Genomic DNA, 15,218 nt, shown 5'->3' on the forward strand with positions numbered 1-15,218 from the left:
TGAGTGAGTACACTAGAAACCGTTCTCCTATCCCCAACGGCACCCCACACGCCAACTACCCAACGGTCCCCGGGACACCCAAACCCCCTACCCACGGAGGGGTTAAACATCCAGCTGCTTCAACATCATCACCGGGCTCCCCAAAAGCAGCGGTGGTCTCTCACATTACCACGCACCGTGGGTGGCGTCATGAACTTTCAATCCCCCTTTACATACTACCCTTTTTCTTTTGACATTCGAGTCTCCGCGCGGACCCCCCGGTCTGGAGACCCCTCGAGCCACCGCGGCTCCGGATCCGAGGGGCTCGGTCGCTGTCGCGGGGGCGGTACACATCCTGGTGCTGGCTATAGTTTTGCTCTGCAGCCTGTGAGTAGCTCTGATGAGAATTCCTGTTTGATCTGATTCCTTGTTACCGTGCCCTGACCTGTACCCCTCCCCGTTCGTCCATCTGTCCTAGTCCCTGACTTTCTGCTCCTGTCTGTTGTTTATGTTTCCTTCTGCATACCTGATCTCCCGGCTTCTGACTCGGTTCTGTTTTCTAACTTGGTTTTGATCATCCCTTTGCAGTGACTCAACTTTCATGGTTTTAGACTCTGACTGACTACTCTTTTGTCCCCTGGTGGTTCGCCTGTTTACTGCTTGCTGAAGTTACTCTGCTGTACTTCAGCTGCCTTTCTGTTACTGTGTTAATTTGTCTGTCCTTCTCTCTGCTGCTACCTAGTGGGGAATATGCTGTACTACATTCTTTGTAAAGTGTGACACTAGGGCTTAGAGGCAGTTGTGAACTGTTATTAACCCCTGCTATTACCCTGATTGCCACTGCACCAAGGCAGTCAGGAAGAGCTGGGAAAAGCATCGGGCTTGTCGCATCTAATGGATGCAGGCTGCTATTTTTAGGCTATGGAGCGGCCTAACAATAGGCCTCCCCAGCCTGAGAATACCATCCCTCAGCTGTCGGGCTGCATATCAATATCAAAATTGGGAGGGACCGCACATCGGTTTTTTAAATTATTTATTTAAATAATTTACAAAAAAAAAAAAGCTACATTGTGTTCCTCTATTTTGATACACAACCAAGATGACCACACAGTTGGGGGCTGCAGGCTGTAGCCATGGGCTTTATCTGTGCTGGGTGCCATAATACAGGGGGACCCTACGTATGTTTTTTTAATTTATCTATATTTACTGTATGATATAGACGCACACAGCGCTTGTGATTGGAAGCAGTCAGCTGACACGCTGACACTCAGGGTGGGGGCGCATCTGACTACAACTAATCACAGGCATGGTGGGCAGGGAAAGCGGTGAATACTCAATGAGGGTTAATTATCGGCCCCGGAAGTGAATGCTTTGCCCGGAAGCAGTGTACCACCATGATGGATGCTCGATAAGTAAAGCGCGCACTCCTATACCCCTGTCCCTTCTACCAACATTTTTAATTGCTGGATTCTGGTCCACATAGACTTATATGGAGACTGGGATCTGGACCGGTACCAGATTTTAAAAAACAGATAACATGGACCCGCCGCTCCCTGTAATCTGGGAGTCCGCTCATCAGTACTTATGAACCAAAGGTAGAGGTACAAGTACTGCATTTATATGCTGTAAATTACAATTTTCATGTAATTAAATAGAAAACATCATGGGCAGAGAATGTATTGAAGTTTAAACTCAGTTTTCAGAGTGATCATGTCTTTGGTGTTGGCTCCCTAGCTACATATTCATATATAATAGAATACTGTAGCTTTTACTTTCTTCCATTTGTGATGTCATTTAAATGATTGTCCCATTGGATTTGTTGTCTCACTTCTTTACTACACATAGAACCATAAAATGTCAGTGAAATTCAACTAAGTAAAAGGTTTATGTTGTAAATCTATTAACAGTAAAAAATAAAAAAATTTTGTACTTTTTTTGTCATCTAAAATGCCAATACATGGCACCCGCCAAAAATGATTAAGGTCCCATGCAGACATACATTTTTGATGTACGTGTTTTATTCGTGGTTTTCAGTAATAGAACATGTACTCATTATAATCTATAGAGTTGTTGACATCTCTGAGTTGTTTTACAAATTGCATGTCTACAAAAAAATCATAGACATGTCCATATTTAATCAGCTTAATAGATCGCCAGATGGACCTGCCCAGCAGTAGCCAACATTGACCGTGACACTTTCAACAGTATCGGTATCTTCCTCTCTGATCTCCGAAACTGTTAAAAATTGTAGAGAACACATTGTGCCGCCTGCCCTCACACTGAGGCCGCAGTTGAGTTGTACATCAGTGTTCAATGTGGGCACGATACAAGGTGATTATTAGTTTATATTTATTCTTTAAACTGACACAGGGGAGGCAACTTGGGGAATCATTATCAAAATAGGCACAATGAGGGTCAATATCAAAAGGAAGAACGCTGGGGGTCATTATCACCAATAGACACTCTGGGAGGTCGTAGTTACATTAGTGTTATTATCATAAAGAGACACACTAGGTGTCATTATAAGTAGGGATGGGCGATTCCGAACTACTGTTCGTGCACACGACCCCAAACACGAGCTTTCTGGGACATTCGTGTGACAGTTCGTGTTACAGTTCGGGTCCAGGGGCTATTAAAAAAAAAAGCATGTTATTAAAAAAATGATAATCATACTTACAGGTCCCGTGATGCGTTCTGCAGACTCTCTCCCCCAGCGCTTCTGCTTCCACTTCAGTCCAATCATTGCTGTTCCCCCTGGTAAGCACCTTTGCCTAAAAGGACCTGCCATGACCATGACGTTATACCCATGTGACCAGTCACATGTGAATGTTGGATTACCTCATTGGCTACAGACTGGTCATGTGAGTATGACGTCATCGAAGGTCCTGGTGTGCCATGATGCGAGTGTCATCGCATCTCGGCACACATTCTCCCGACGGCAGCAGGGCAGCAGCATGTATTTCTACAGCTGAGGCACTGCTGTCGGGAGAGAGGGGTGATGCAATGCGAGACGCAAGTGCAATAATCCCCTCACTGTCAGTCTGCTATATCGCTCTGCTGCCTCCTGTCTATGGGAGGGGCTGCACTCAGAGTGCATGAAAATGGCTTTTTTTTTTTCATTACGTACTCTTTCTGCAGCGATTTGAAGTGCACGTGTGCTGTTCAAATCGCTGCAGAAATTTCTGCAGGGACAAATGCTACGTGCGCTCATAGCCTTATTGTTTATTCCGGGCTGTGGTCCATAAGTTGTAAGAGAACTGTTTTTGTTGTAAAAAAAAATTCTTGAGACTTATAAAGAAAATTGTTATTCACCATCTTTGTGTCCCTGGGTTTTCGATAGTGCCATCGTATCTTAATAGTCATAACGACCGTCATTCAGTCGTTACGGACACTGTCTGTGCACAGTCATGAAGCTGACATGGCTCTACCTGTGCATTACGTCGGACTAAGGATTTTTTTTATAATAAAGGTTGAGTCTCTAAATGTTTTTTTGTTTTATTTCTAATAAAAAAAATTCTCTGTGTGTTTTTTTTTTTTACTGTTTCCTAGAAATTCATGGTGGTCATGTCTATTTTGGCATGACACCATGAATTTCGAGCTTAGTACCATCTGAGACTACAAAGCTGGTATTAACCACTTTATTACCCAGCGAGCCACCGCCATCATGGCAGCTGGACGAGCTGGGTAAAGCACCTGGAAATGGCGCTAATAGTGATGAGCGAGTACTAAAAAGCTCGGGTGCTCGAAGCTGGGGCCGAGCCTCCCAAGATACTCGTGTACTCGGGCCGAGCAACGAGCCCAATGTTATCCTATGGGAGACCCGAGTATTTTTGTGAAATGACCCCCCGGCAGCATGTAGAAACCCTAAAAATGTCACAAAAGTCTCAGAAGAGTGCTCAAATGACATGGCAACAGCATGGGGAAGACCCCTTGAAGCATTTATCACTCAAAAGTCACAGCTGTGAACAATTTTGTCCGCGTTTCACGCCATTTTTACGGACTCACCAGAAAACCTTCCAAAATGACCCCAAAATGATTTTTCATGGCAGAAATGTTAAGGGCACATACCCAATAGTGAGATAGAGCTGGTGTATGTTACTTTTTGAGATTAATACATGAAAGATTTTACGTGAAAACATTGTGTGGCACTCCGATGTCCCTGAGAAGAGACGTACATGAAGGCCTCTTGAGTCTAATGTGCCCATTTTGAGGAAGTGAGTCTTTGTAGTATTTTCCTTTGCCAGGGCAGTCCAAAATTGTGAGGTTCACCAATGCCCCTGCATACAGACGTGCATGAGGGCCTGTAAACCTGAAGTGCCCATTGTAAGGAAGTGGGTCTATTGTAGTATAGCCCTTAGGCAGGGCAGCCAAAAATTGGGAGGCTCCACATTGTCCCTGGATAGAGACGTGCATGATGGCCTGTAAACCTGAAGTGCCCATTGTCAGGAAGTGGGTGTATTATAGTATAGCCCTTAGGCAGGGCAGCCAAAAATTGGGAGGCTCCACGTTGTCCCTGGATAGAGACGTGCATGAGGGCCTGTAAACCTGAAGTGCCCATTGTCAGGAAGTGGGTGTATTATAGTATAGCCCTTAGGCAGGGCAGCCAAAAATTGGGAGGCTCCACATTGTCCCTGGATAGAGACGTGCATGATGGCCTGTAAACCTGAAGTGCCCATTGGAAGGAAGTGGGTCTATTGTAGTATAGCCCTTAGGCAGGGCAGCCAAAAATTGGGAGGCTCCACGTTGTCCCTGGGTAGAGACGTGCATGAGGGCCTCAAAACATTAAGTGTCCATTTTAAGGAAGTGGGTGTATTATAGTATAGCCCTTAGGCAGGGCAGCCAAAAATTGGGAGGCTCCACGTTGTCCCTGGGTAGAGACGTGCATGAGGGCCTCAAAACATTAAGTGTCCATTTTAAGGAAGTGGGTGTATTATAGTATAGCCCTTAGGCAGGGCAGCCAAAAATTGGGAGGCTCCACGTTGTCCCTGGGTAGAGACGTGCATGAGGGCCTCAAAACATTGTTCCCATTGCAAAGGAGCGGGTCTCCTGTCGTTGTAATGTCCATTCTGCAAAGAATGGGCGAAAAAATTTACCACTGGGGGTATACCTGAAACAAAGGCCTAAGTATTGCAATTTGTAACGGTCATCATCATGGTGGCGCATGAGGAGAAGGAGGAGCAGTCCAGCGATTATCCAAAGTCCAGAAGTGTGTACCCATGGGTGAGTGGAGGTACATGGCAAACTTTAAATTCCACTCTCATTTGCTGGTGGTGTGGTGAAGTCTGGCCCAATCCAACCCTTGTTCATCTTGATCAGAGTCAGCCTGTCAGCATTTTCAGTTGACAGGCGGGTGCGTTTATCTGTAATGATTCCACCTGCGGCACTAAAAACACGCTCTGACAAAACGCTAGCAGCAGGGCAGGCCAGGACTTCCAAGGCGTAGAGAGCCAATTCATGCCACGTGTCCAGCTTGGATACCCAATAATTGTAAGGCACAGAGGAATGTCGGAGTACAGTTGTTCGATCTGCAAGGTACTCCTTCAGCATCTGGGCAAACTTAGGATTTCTTGTGGCACTACCCCGCACCTCAGGGGCTGTGGTACGTGAGGGGCTGAGAAAACTGTCCCACATCTTAAAGACTGTTCCCCTACCTCTGGCGGATTGGACTTGTGACTCTCTCGGCTGTACGCCTCGGTTGTCCACTGATTCCTGACCTATGCCGCTAGCGTTTTGTGAGGGGAATGCTTTGCCTACTTCCGTGAGTATGGCCTTCCGGAACTGCTGCATTTTGGTTGACCTCTCCTCCACGGGAATAAGAGACAAAAAGTTCTCCTTGTAGCGTGGGTCTAACAGTGTTACCAACCAGTAATGATTGTCGGCCAAGATGTTCTTAACGCGAGGGTCACGAGACAGGCAGCTTACCATAAAGTCAGCCATGTGCGCCAGACTCTTAACAGCCAGGACTTCAGTAGCCTGACCAACAAGATGACTGAACATGCTGTCCTCCTCCTCCTCCTCCTCCTCCTCCTCATCTACCCTGTCCTCTGGCCAGCCACGCTGAACCGAGGATATGACTGGTGTGCATGTCATATCCTCAATTTGGCCGGAGAGTTGCTCCATGTCTTCATCCTCCTCCTCGTCATAGTCCTCCACTGCACGTTGTGATGAGACGAGGCTGGGCTGTGTGTTATCACCCACACCCACTACTGTTTCTTGCTGCAACTCATCGCGCTCCGCCTGCAATGCATCATGTTTGTTTTTCAGCAGAGACCGTTTTAGAAGGCAGAGTAGCGGTATGGTGACGCTAATAATGGCGTCATCACCACTCACCATCTTGGTGGAGTCCTCAAAGTTTTGGAGGATGGTACATAGGTCTGACATCCATCTCCACTCCTCAGGTGTTATGTGTGGAGTTTGACCCATTTCCCGACGGCTTAGGTGATGCAGGTACTCAACAACTGCCCTCTTCTGCTCACATATCCTGACCAACATGTGCAGAGTTGAATTCCAACGCGTGGGGACATCACACACCAGTCTGTGAGCCGGAAGATGCAAACTGCGCTGAAAGCCGGCAAGGCCGGCTGAAGCAGTAGGTGACTTTCGAAAATGTGCAGACAGGCGGCGAACTTTTACCAGCAGATCAGACAGCTCTGGGTATGACTTTAGAAACCGCTGAACCACGAGGTTGAGCACATGGGCCACGCATGGAACATGTGTCAGCTGGCCTCGCCTCAAAGCCGCCACCAGGTTCCGGCCATTGTCACACACGACCTTTCCTGGCTTTAGGTTCAGAGGTGTGAGCCAGTGATCTGCCTGCTGTTTCAGAGCTGTCCACAGCTCTTCTGCATTGTGGGGTTTGTCACCTATGCAGATTAGCTTCAGCACAGCCTGTTGCCGCTTCGCCGAGGCAGTGCTGCAGTGCTTCCAGCTTGTGACTGGTGTGGAGGGTACAGTGGATGAGGATGCGCAGGAGGAGGAGGAGGCTGAAGAGCATGACATTCCGGAGCTGTAGAGTGTGGGTGAAACACTGACTGAGGTAGGGCCTGCAAACCTTGGTGTGGGAAGGACGTGTTCCGTCCCTCGCTCAGACTGGGTCCCAGCTTCCACAATATTAACCCAGTGTGCCGTCAACGAGATGTAGCGGCCTTGCCCACAAGCACTTGTCCACGTGTCTGTGGTTAGGTGGACCTTGGGTGAAACAGCGTTGTTCAGGGCACGTGTGATGTTTTGTGACACGTGGTTATGCAACGCGGGGACGGCACACCGGGAGAAATAGTGGCGGCTGGGGACCGAGTAACGTGGGACAGCTGCCGCCATCAGGTCATGGAATGCTTCTGTCTCCACCAGCCTAAAAGGCAACATTTCCAGCGCAAGCAGTCGCGAAATGTTAGCATTTAGAACTGTGGCATGTGGGGTGTTGGCAGTGTATTTGCGCCTGCGTTCAAAGGTTTGCTGAATGGATAACTGAACGCTGCGCTGGGACAAGGACGTGCTTGATGATGGTGTTCTTTCTGCGTAGGCAACTGCAGGTGCAGGAGTGGAGGAGGCTTGTTCGCAGGCAGCATGGACAGGGGATTGGCTCGCATGCACAACCAGCGAAGACGTAGCAGTGACATCAGCAAGCACTGCTCCTCGACTCTGTTGTACTTCCCACAAAGTCGGGTGCTTGGCTGACATGTGCCTGATCATGCTGGTGGTGGTCAGGCTGCTAGTTTTGGTACCCCTGCTGATGCTGGCATGGCAGGTGTTGCAAATGGCCTTTTTTGAATCATCTGGATCCAACTTAAAAAACTGCCAGACTCGGGAAGACCTAACATTTGTACAGGCACCTTGTGTCGTCGTGTTGTTCCGAGGAACGGTTGCCTGACTTCTGCCTGGGGCCACCACCCTGCTTCTTACTGCCTGTTGTGATGCTACGCCTCCCTCCCCCTGTGCACTGCTGTCCTCGCTCTGCATATCCTCCTGCCAGGTTGGGTCAGTTACTGGATCATCCACCACGTCGTCTTCCTCTTCCGCACCCTGCTCCTCCTCCTGACTTCCTGACAATTGTGTCTCATCATCGTCCACCACTTGTTGAGACACGTTGCCAACTTCGTGAGAACGTGGCTGCTCAAATATTTGGCCATCTGTACAGACGATCTCCTCATGACCCACTTCAATATGAGCTGGCGAGAGGCCAGAATGTGTGAATGGAAACGTGAACAGCTCTTCCGAGTGTCCAAGTGTGGGATCATTAATGTCCGAGGAGGACGTGTACTCAGCCTGGTGGTAGGAAGGAGGATCAGGTTCAGAAATGTGCGGTGCAGTATCACGGCTACTGACACTTGACCGTGTGGAAGACAGAGTGTTTGTGGTGGTGCCAATCTGACTGGAAGCATTATCTGCTATCCAACTAACAACCTGTTGACACTGGTCTTGGTTCAAGAGCGGTGTACTGCTGCTGTCCCCAAGAATTTGGGACAGGACGTGCGAGCGACTAGATGTGGCCCTTTGTTGTGGCGAAATTAGAGCTTGCCCACGACCTCGGCCTCTGCCTGCACCACCATCACGTCCACTTCCTTGTTCCTTGCCAATGCCCTTGCGCATTTTGCAATGCTGTGCACTGCTGACGTGTATATTCACTACTTGTGCGTTATATCAAAGTTTGTGGAAATTGCACACAAGTGCACCTGTACGCTGCCACCAACAGGCACACACGTGCGGTTTTAAAAACCAAGCACGGACGCAATAAGAACCTAACAGGTTTTTTTGGGGAGCGACAATTACAGACAAGTCAGACACTATCTGGACTGTTTTACACTGTGTACACCAGCCCCAGATATGATGAAGGCTGGTATACGGTCACCACTACCCTGCCTGCCTGCCTGCCTGTATACTGGTACAATAGTCCTGACAAGGACTCTTTCGGTCACTAGCCTGTATTCAGACCTGGCTATACCCTGCCTGTATATAGCAACAATAGTCCTGAGAAGGACTCTGCTACTGTACTCCGACCTGGCTATACCCTGCCTGCCTGTATACAACTAGAATAGTCCTGAGAAGGACTTTTGGTCACACTGTTTGCAGCCCTGCAACTGAAAAAGCTATAAAGGGCCGCAAAGCTTTCCCTGAATCAGCGACACTCTCCCTGCACTGACAGTCTGGATAGCTGTGAGCAGAGCACAGCGCGCCAGCCGATATAAAGGCTCGGTCATGCTGTGCAGGCCGGCCAATCACTGCAATTCCACAACTAACAGGGCTGTGGCATTGCAGTGGTCTGCCAGCCAATCCCTGCATGAGGGCTGGCTCTCAAAAGAGCGCCAACATGCAGAAATGAAGACCACGAGTACAGCACGAGTATCGCGAGATTACTCGGTCCCCGCCGAGCAGCCCGAGTACAGCGATACTCGTGCGAGTACCGAGTAGTTACAAGCATGCTCGCTCATCACTAGGCGCTAAGAAACAATGCACCATTTCCAGGGGTGGCTGTGGGCTGCCGAGAATCCCAGCCCCCAGCTGCATGGCTTTACCTGACTGGCGATCAAAATACGGCGTGAGCCAATGTATTTTCTTTTTTTAATTATTTTTTTTAAATTAAAAAAAAATAATCGCCTTCCTTGTATTTTGATTGCCAGCCAAGGTAACGCCAGGCAGATGGGCGTGGCAGCCCATAGCCGTCTGCTTTATCTGCGCTGAGAATCAAAAATACTGTGTCATTTTTTTAATGATTTCTTTATTATTACAGTACTGTGATGTCAGGCAATCAAACTACAAGGATGCCCATTTTTTTTGTTATTTAAATAAATAATTAATTAAAAAAAAATGCGTGTGCTTCCGCTGCATTTTTTGTATTGCTAGCTAAGGGTAATCCAAGCAGCTACTGGCTGCTAACCCCCACTGCTTCATGTTACCTTCACTGGCAAATCCAGGGAAGCCTTTTTTTTGCCAAAAAAAAAAAAATGACGTGAGCTTCGCCATATTTTTGTATGCTAGCCAGGTACAGCAGGCAGGTATGGGCTGCCCCAAACCCCCAGCTGCCTATTTGTACCCGGCTGAGAAACAAAAATATAGGGAAGCCCTTTTGTTTAATTATTTCATGAATTTCATGAAATAATTAAAAAAAACAACATGGGCTTCATCCCATTTTTGTACCCTATCACGTACAACTAGGCAGCTGGGGATTGGAATCCACAGCGCAGGTTGGCCCAAGCTTTCTGGGCCCTCCCCGCTGAAAATTGCAGTCTACTGCTGCCCCAGAAAATTGTGCGTTCATAGAAGTGCCATCTTCTGGCGCTGTATCCATCTCTTCCAGCGGCACGCTGGGTAATAAGGGGTTAATACCAGCTTTGTTTTACCAGCTAGTATTAAGCCAGATATTCTTAATGTCAGGCAAGTTTCACCCAGCCATTAAGAATCTCCAATAAAGGATTAAGACAAAAAACACCACACAGAGAAAAAATACTTTATTAGAAATAAATACACAGACGCACTCAGGGACTCCATGTTTATTACTCCCTCTCACCCCTCCACGATCCTGGTTTTCTGTCTTCTTTCTTACTCAACACATGCAGCTCTGCTATATCAGATAGCACAGGGGAGGAAGAATGCTGCTGCTCGCCTGTGCTGTGTAATCACTCAATGAGTGAGCAGAAACTGCAGGTTGGTAAGTGGTGACGTCACCGCTGACACCGTTGCCATAATAATCTGACAGGCGGGTTACTATTGCAACGGTGATCTCCAATCACCTGATTCCCGGCACTGCAATTCACCAGCTGTGGCAACCAATCCCTGTTTGTGGGCTGACACTGTAAAGAGCGCCGACATGCAGGGACAGGGAGCCGACCATGTGCCCGAGCATCTCGCCGGTACACGGCACTCGCCGATTATACTGAGTACTGAGATGCTCAGGCGAGTCCCACATACTGGCGAGATGCACTGACAGGACCTAGCATGACGTCATAGCCATGTAACCAGTCTGTAGCCAATGAGATAATACACATGTGACTGGTCATATGCTATGACATCACGGAAGGTCCTTTGGTTACCGGGCGGCACAGCGATGATCGTACTCGGAAGGAGAAGTGGCGGGAGACAGAGTCTGCAGGACACGTCGCGGGACCTGTAAGTATAATGACAATGTTTATTATTAACTGTATTCTTTATTTTACAGCCCCCTCGCCCCATCCCATAACTGTAAAGTCCAAGTTCGGGGTTCGGACGCAAGTTCGCGTTATATCAGAACCCGAATGCGGACTTTACAAAATGTTCAAGCGAGTCTCCCAAACACCGAACATTGGGGGGGTTCTCCCATCCCTAATTATAAGGGAACCTAAGTTCATTATCATAAGGAAGTACACTATGGTTCCTTATCAAAGAGGTACACTTAGAGTAAAGGCCCCGTTACACGCGTAGATTTATCGTGCGATCGCATGTGCGATTGCACCCGCCCCCATCGTTTGTGCGTCATGGGCAATTTGTTGCCCGTGTCGCACAAAGTCATTAAACCCCTGTCACACGTACTTACCTCCCGAATGACTTCGCTGTGGGCGGCGAACATCCTCTTCCTGAAGGGGGAGGGACGTTCGTCGTCACAGCGACGTCATGCAGCGGCCGCCCAATAGAAGCGGAGGGGAGGAGATGAGCGGGACGTAACATCCCGCCCACCTCCTTCCTTCCTCATTGCCGGCGGGATGCAGGTAAGCTGTGTTCGTCATTCCCGAGGTGTCACACAGAGCGATGTGTGCTACCTCAGGAACGATGAACAACCTACATCCAGGAATTGTGACCGATATTTTGAAAATGAACGACGTGTCAACGATCAACGAAAAGGTGAGTATTTTTGATCATTAACAGTCGCTCTTACTTGTCACATGCTACGATATGTCAAACGATACCGGATGTGCGTCACAGAATCCGTGATCCCGATGACATATCGCCCGATATATCGTAGCGTGTAACGGGGCCTTAAGACTGAAGTTCCACTTGCGTATGACTCGCGGGAGTCTCGCATCGTATCACCCGGCTTGGCTGCACACTCTCCGGACACGAAGGTTTCAGCTGCATAGAAATACAAGAAGCCCAACACTCCTGTCAGGAGAGTGTGCTGTGGCCCCAGGTGATGCAATGCAAGATTCGTGCAAGTCATAAGCAATTAAAGCTCCAGCCTAAGGGGAAGGCACAGTGGGGACACATTATCATGATACACTCTTGGTGGGTCATTATGAAGGCGCACTGGGGTGTTAGTATCCATAAGCAGGAACATTGAATGTGGACAGCATCACATGGAGGCACAGTAGGGAGTGCAAGGGAGGTTATTATTATAAGTAAGCACACTGGGTGTGCCATAATCATAGGAAGGTACACTAGGGGAGTCATAATCATAAGGAGGCACACTGGAAGTCATTATCCAAAGAAGGGGTGACACACTGGAGGGAACTATTATCATATGAAAGCACAGTGTGTGGGGTCATTATCATAAGGGGACACACTGGCAGTCATTAGCAAAAGAAGGGGTGATTACTGTAAGTGTGGCGGTTAATAAAAAAAAAGCTGGGAAGCACACTCTGGGGTCCTTATCATATAGAGACACACTGTGGAGGGCATTATGATAATATGGTACAGTGGGAGTTAATATGATGATAAAGAAGGCACACTAGGGAGTCAATACTATTAGGAGGCACACTTTTGAGTCATTATCATAAGGAGGCACAGTGTGGAGTCCTTGTCAAAAGGAAGTTACATTGGAAGTAAATATCAAAAGAAAGGGAGACACACTCAGGGAGGACGACCTTATCATCCGAAGGCACACATATAAAAAGAAAGGATCATCAGGATCATCATTATCATCAGGAGACAAACTAGGAAGTCATTATCAGCCATGTAAACTATATAGGAACAAGATGATTTTTAATATTACCATTCTGAACTAGAAATGAGTGAATCTGACAAAATTCGAGTATGACAAATTTGCTAAAAATTGGCAGAAAAATTGATTTGCATCAAATGTATTTAATGCAAATTAAATTGCTAGTAATATATTATTAATATGAATATTATTATTATGTTCTGAGGTCTTTGCAGACCTCAGAGTACAATACATGGACAAGTTAAAAAAACGAAAAGAAAACAGAAAAAAACATTATATTCACCCTCCCTCTCATTTATCTTGGTATCAAAGCTCCCTGGTGGCCATTTCTCTGCCTTGTTTCATTTCTCCAGTTGCGGAATAATTTACGTTAACTTTTGGTGCCTTCAGTACTACCTAGGCCTAAAGCGGGCTTTACACGCTACAACATATCTAACGATGTGTCGGCGAGGTCACGTCGTAAGTGACGCACATCCGGCATCGTTAGTGGTGTTGTAGCGCGTGACAGCTACGTGCTATTGAACGTAAAACCGTTCATCGCATACACGTCTTTCATTTGCTAAAAATTGCACGTCGGGTTGTTCAATGTTCCCGAGGCAGCACACATCGCAGTGTGTGACACCCCGGGAACGATGAACAGATCTGACCTGCGTCCCGCGGCTCCCGCCGGTAATGTGGAAGGAAGGAGGTGGGCGGGATGTTTACGTCCCGCTCATCTCCGCCCCTCCGCTTCAATTGGCCGGCCGCATTGTGACGTCGCTGTGACGCCGAACGTCCCTCCCACTCCAGGAAGTGGATGTTCGCCGCCCACATCGAGGTCGTATGGAAGGGTAAGTACGTGTGACGGCAATTAATCGTTTGTGCGATACGGTCAACAAATTGAACGTGTTGCACATATGATGGGGGCGTATCACATCGCATACAATATCGTATGCTTAATTGTAAGGTGTAAAGCAGGCTTTAGATGCCATCATAGCAAAGCAGGGCAACGCACATCGATTTATGACACTTCCCAAGGTTCTGTCTATACTGGCGGCACAGAAGATTGAAGACAGAAGTGAAAACCAGAGCTAGAATGATGGAATGCACCATCAGAGAACTGGATGAGTATAATGTTTTGGTTTAAATTTTTTGGGGTTTTTTTTAACGCTATCCTGTACATAAAAAAAATGGCAAGACAGCCACCATTTTGCTTGATTCTGGCAAATACATTTACTCATTTCTACTCAGTACTCAAATAGCAAATATGCTACCAGCATTATGTCCTCCTTACACAAGCAGCTGTACTGCTAAAAATGATGGTTTAATGTCCTACTATACAAAGAGCATATTGGCTGATCAGAGACATATTTACACAATCAGTGACTGAGGGAAGAATTGTTTGCTGAATATTGACCTGTAAGAACCTTTACACATAAATATAATTGAAAATAGTCCCTTATTCTTCATATACAGCCAACATTTACTTAATAGATCAACATATGAGCATTGCTTCTAGAAGAGAATATCAATTATTATTTATAAAGCCGTGTTGAAGAGCCCTAATAGTAGAGCTTGTCAAAACCGAATATGTGCAGGATTGAAATGTGTTGTGAATGCATATAACATGGCAATACTTTTCTTACCTAGATAACTGTGTGCTGGAGTTTCTTCTACCACTTTAATTCTTCTTGCTCCTGCTGGTATCACCAATGCCTCCACATAACCTGCATATTACAGATGAAATTATAGACTAAGCAGCATTATATTGCTATTTTTTTTAGATTGTATATCCAGTATATATACACTTCTCAGCATTGAAATTGCAAGACAAAGAGAAAAAGTTTGTAAAATTATAAAAATCATGGTAATGATATACAAATGATACCCAATAGGAAACAACATTTTAAAAACATCTTCATTTATTCACTAATAAGTATAAGCGCCCCCGGAGAGATATACTCACCTACATACCTTGGCATGCTATCAATGGGGTTTTTGTTGTTTGAGGAATGTTCTGTCACGCTGAATACATTTGGGCATGTAAATCATCAAGATCTATCTACTCCTCATAGCTCACTTTGCAATTGTCTACCGATGACTCTTTAGTTGTGATCCTAGGGAGATAAGTCTGGAGATAACAGGAGGTAGAGGAAAGCTTGCCACGCCTAATGAAATGAGTTACCACACATCCATGGAGTGCAACGAGTAAAGCTGGGGTCACACTAAACGACAGTGACAACGACGTCGGCTGCCTGCTCTCCTAGCTACAGTACACATCGGGTTAATTACACAATGTGTACTGCAGCTACATGTGCAGAGAGCAGGGAGCCGCGCACACTGCTTAGCGCTGGCTCCTTGCTCTCCTAGCTACAGTACACATCGGGTTAATTACACGATGTGTACTGCAGCTACA

General features: G+C 46.9%; 1 protein-coding gene across 1 annotated transcript in view; it reads right to left on the minus strand.

Moving 5' to 3' along the window:
* Positions 1-15,218, minus strand: part of ADAMTS19 (ADAM metallopeptidase with thrombospondin type 1 motif 19) — a 422,212-nt gene that overhangs the window by 54,321 nt on the left and 352,673 nt on the right. Inside the window, exon 17 of the mRNA XM_075341865.1 lies at positions 14,449-14,529. Within this exon, the coding sequence (XP_075197980.1) occupies positions 14,449-14,529 (81 nt within the window). The remainder of the gene's footprint in view (positions 1-14,448; positions 14,530-15,218) is intronic.

Source organism: Anomaloglossus baeobatrachus, chromosome 1 (genome assembly GCF_048569485.1).
Source record: "Anomaloglossus baeobatrachus isolate aAnoBae1 chromosome 1, aAnoBae1.hap1, whole genome shotgun sequence".
NCBI classification, from domain to species: domain Eukaryota; kingdom Metazoa; phylum Chordata; class Amphibia; order Anura; family Aromobatidae; genus Anomaloglossus; species Anomaloglossus baeobatrachus.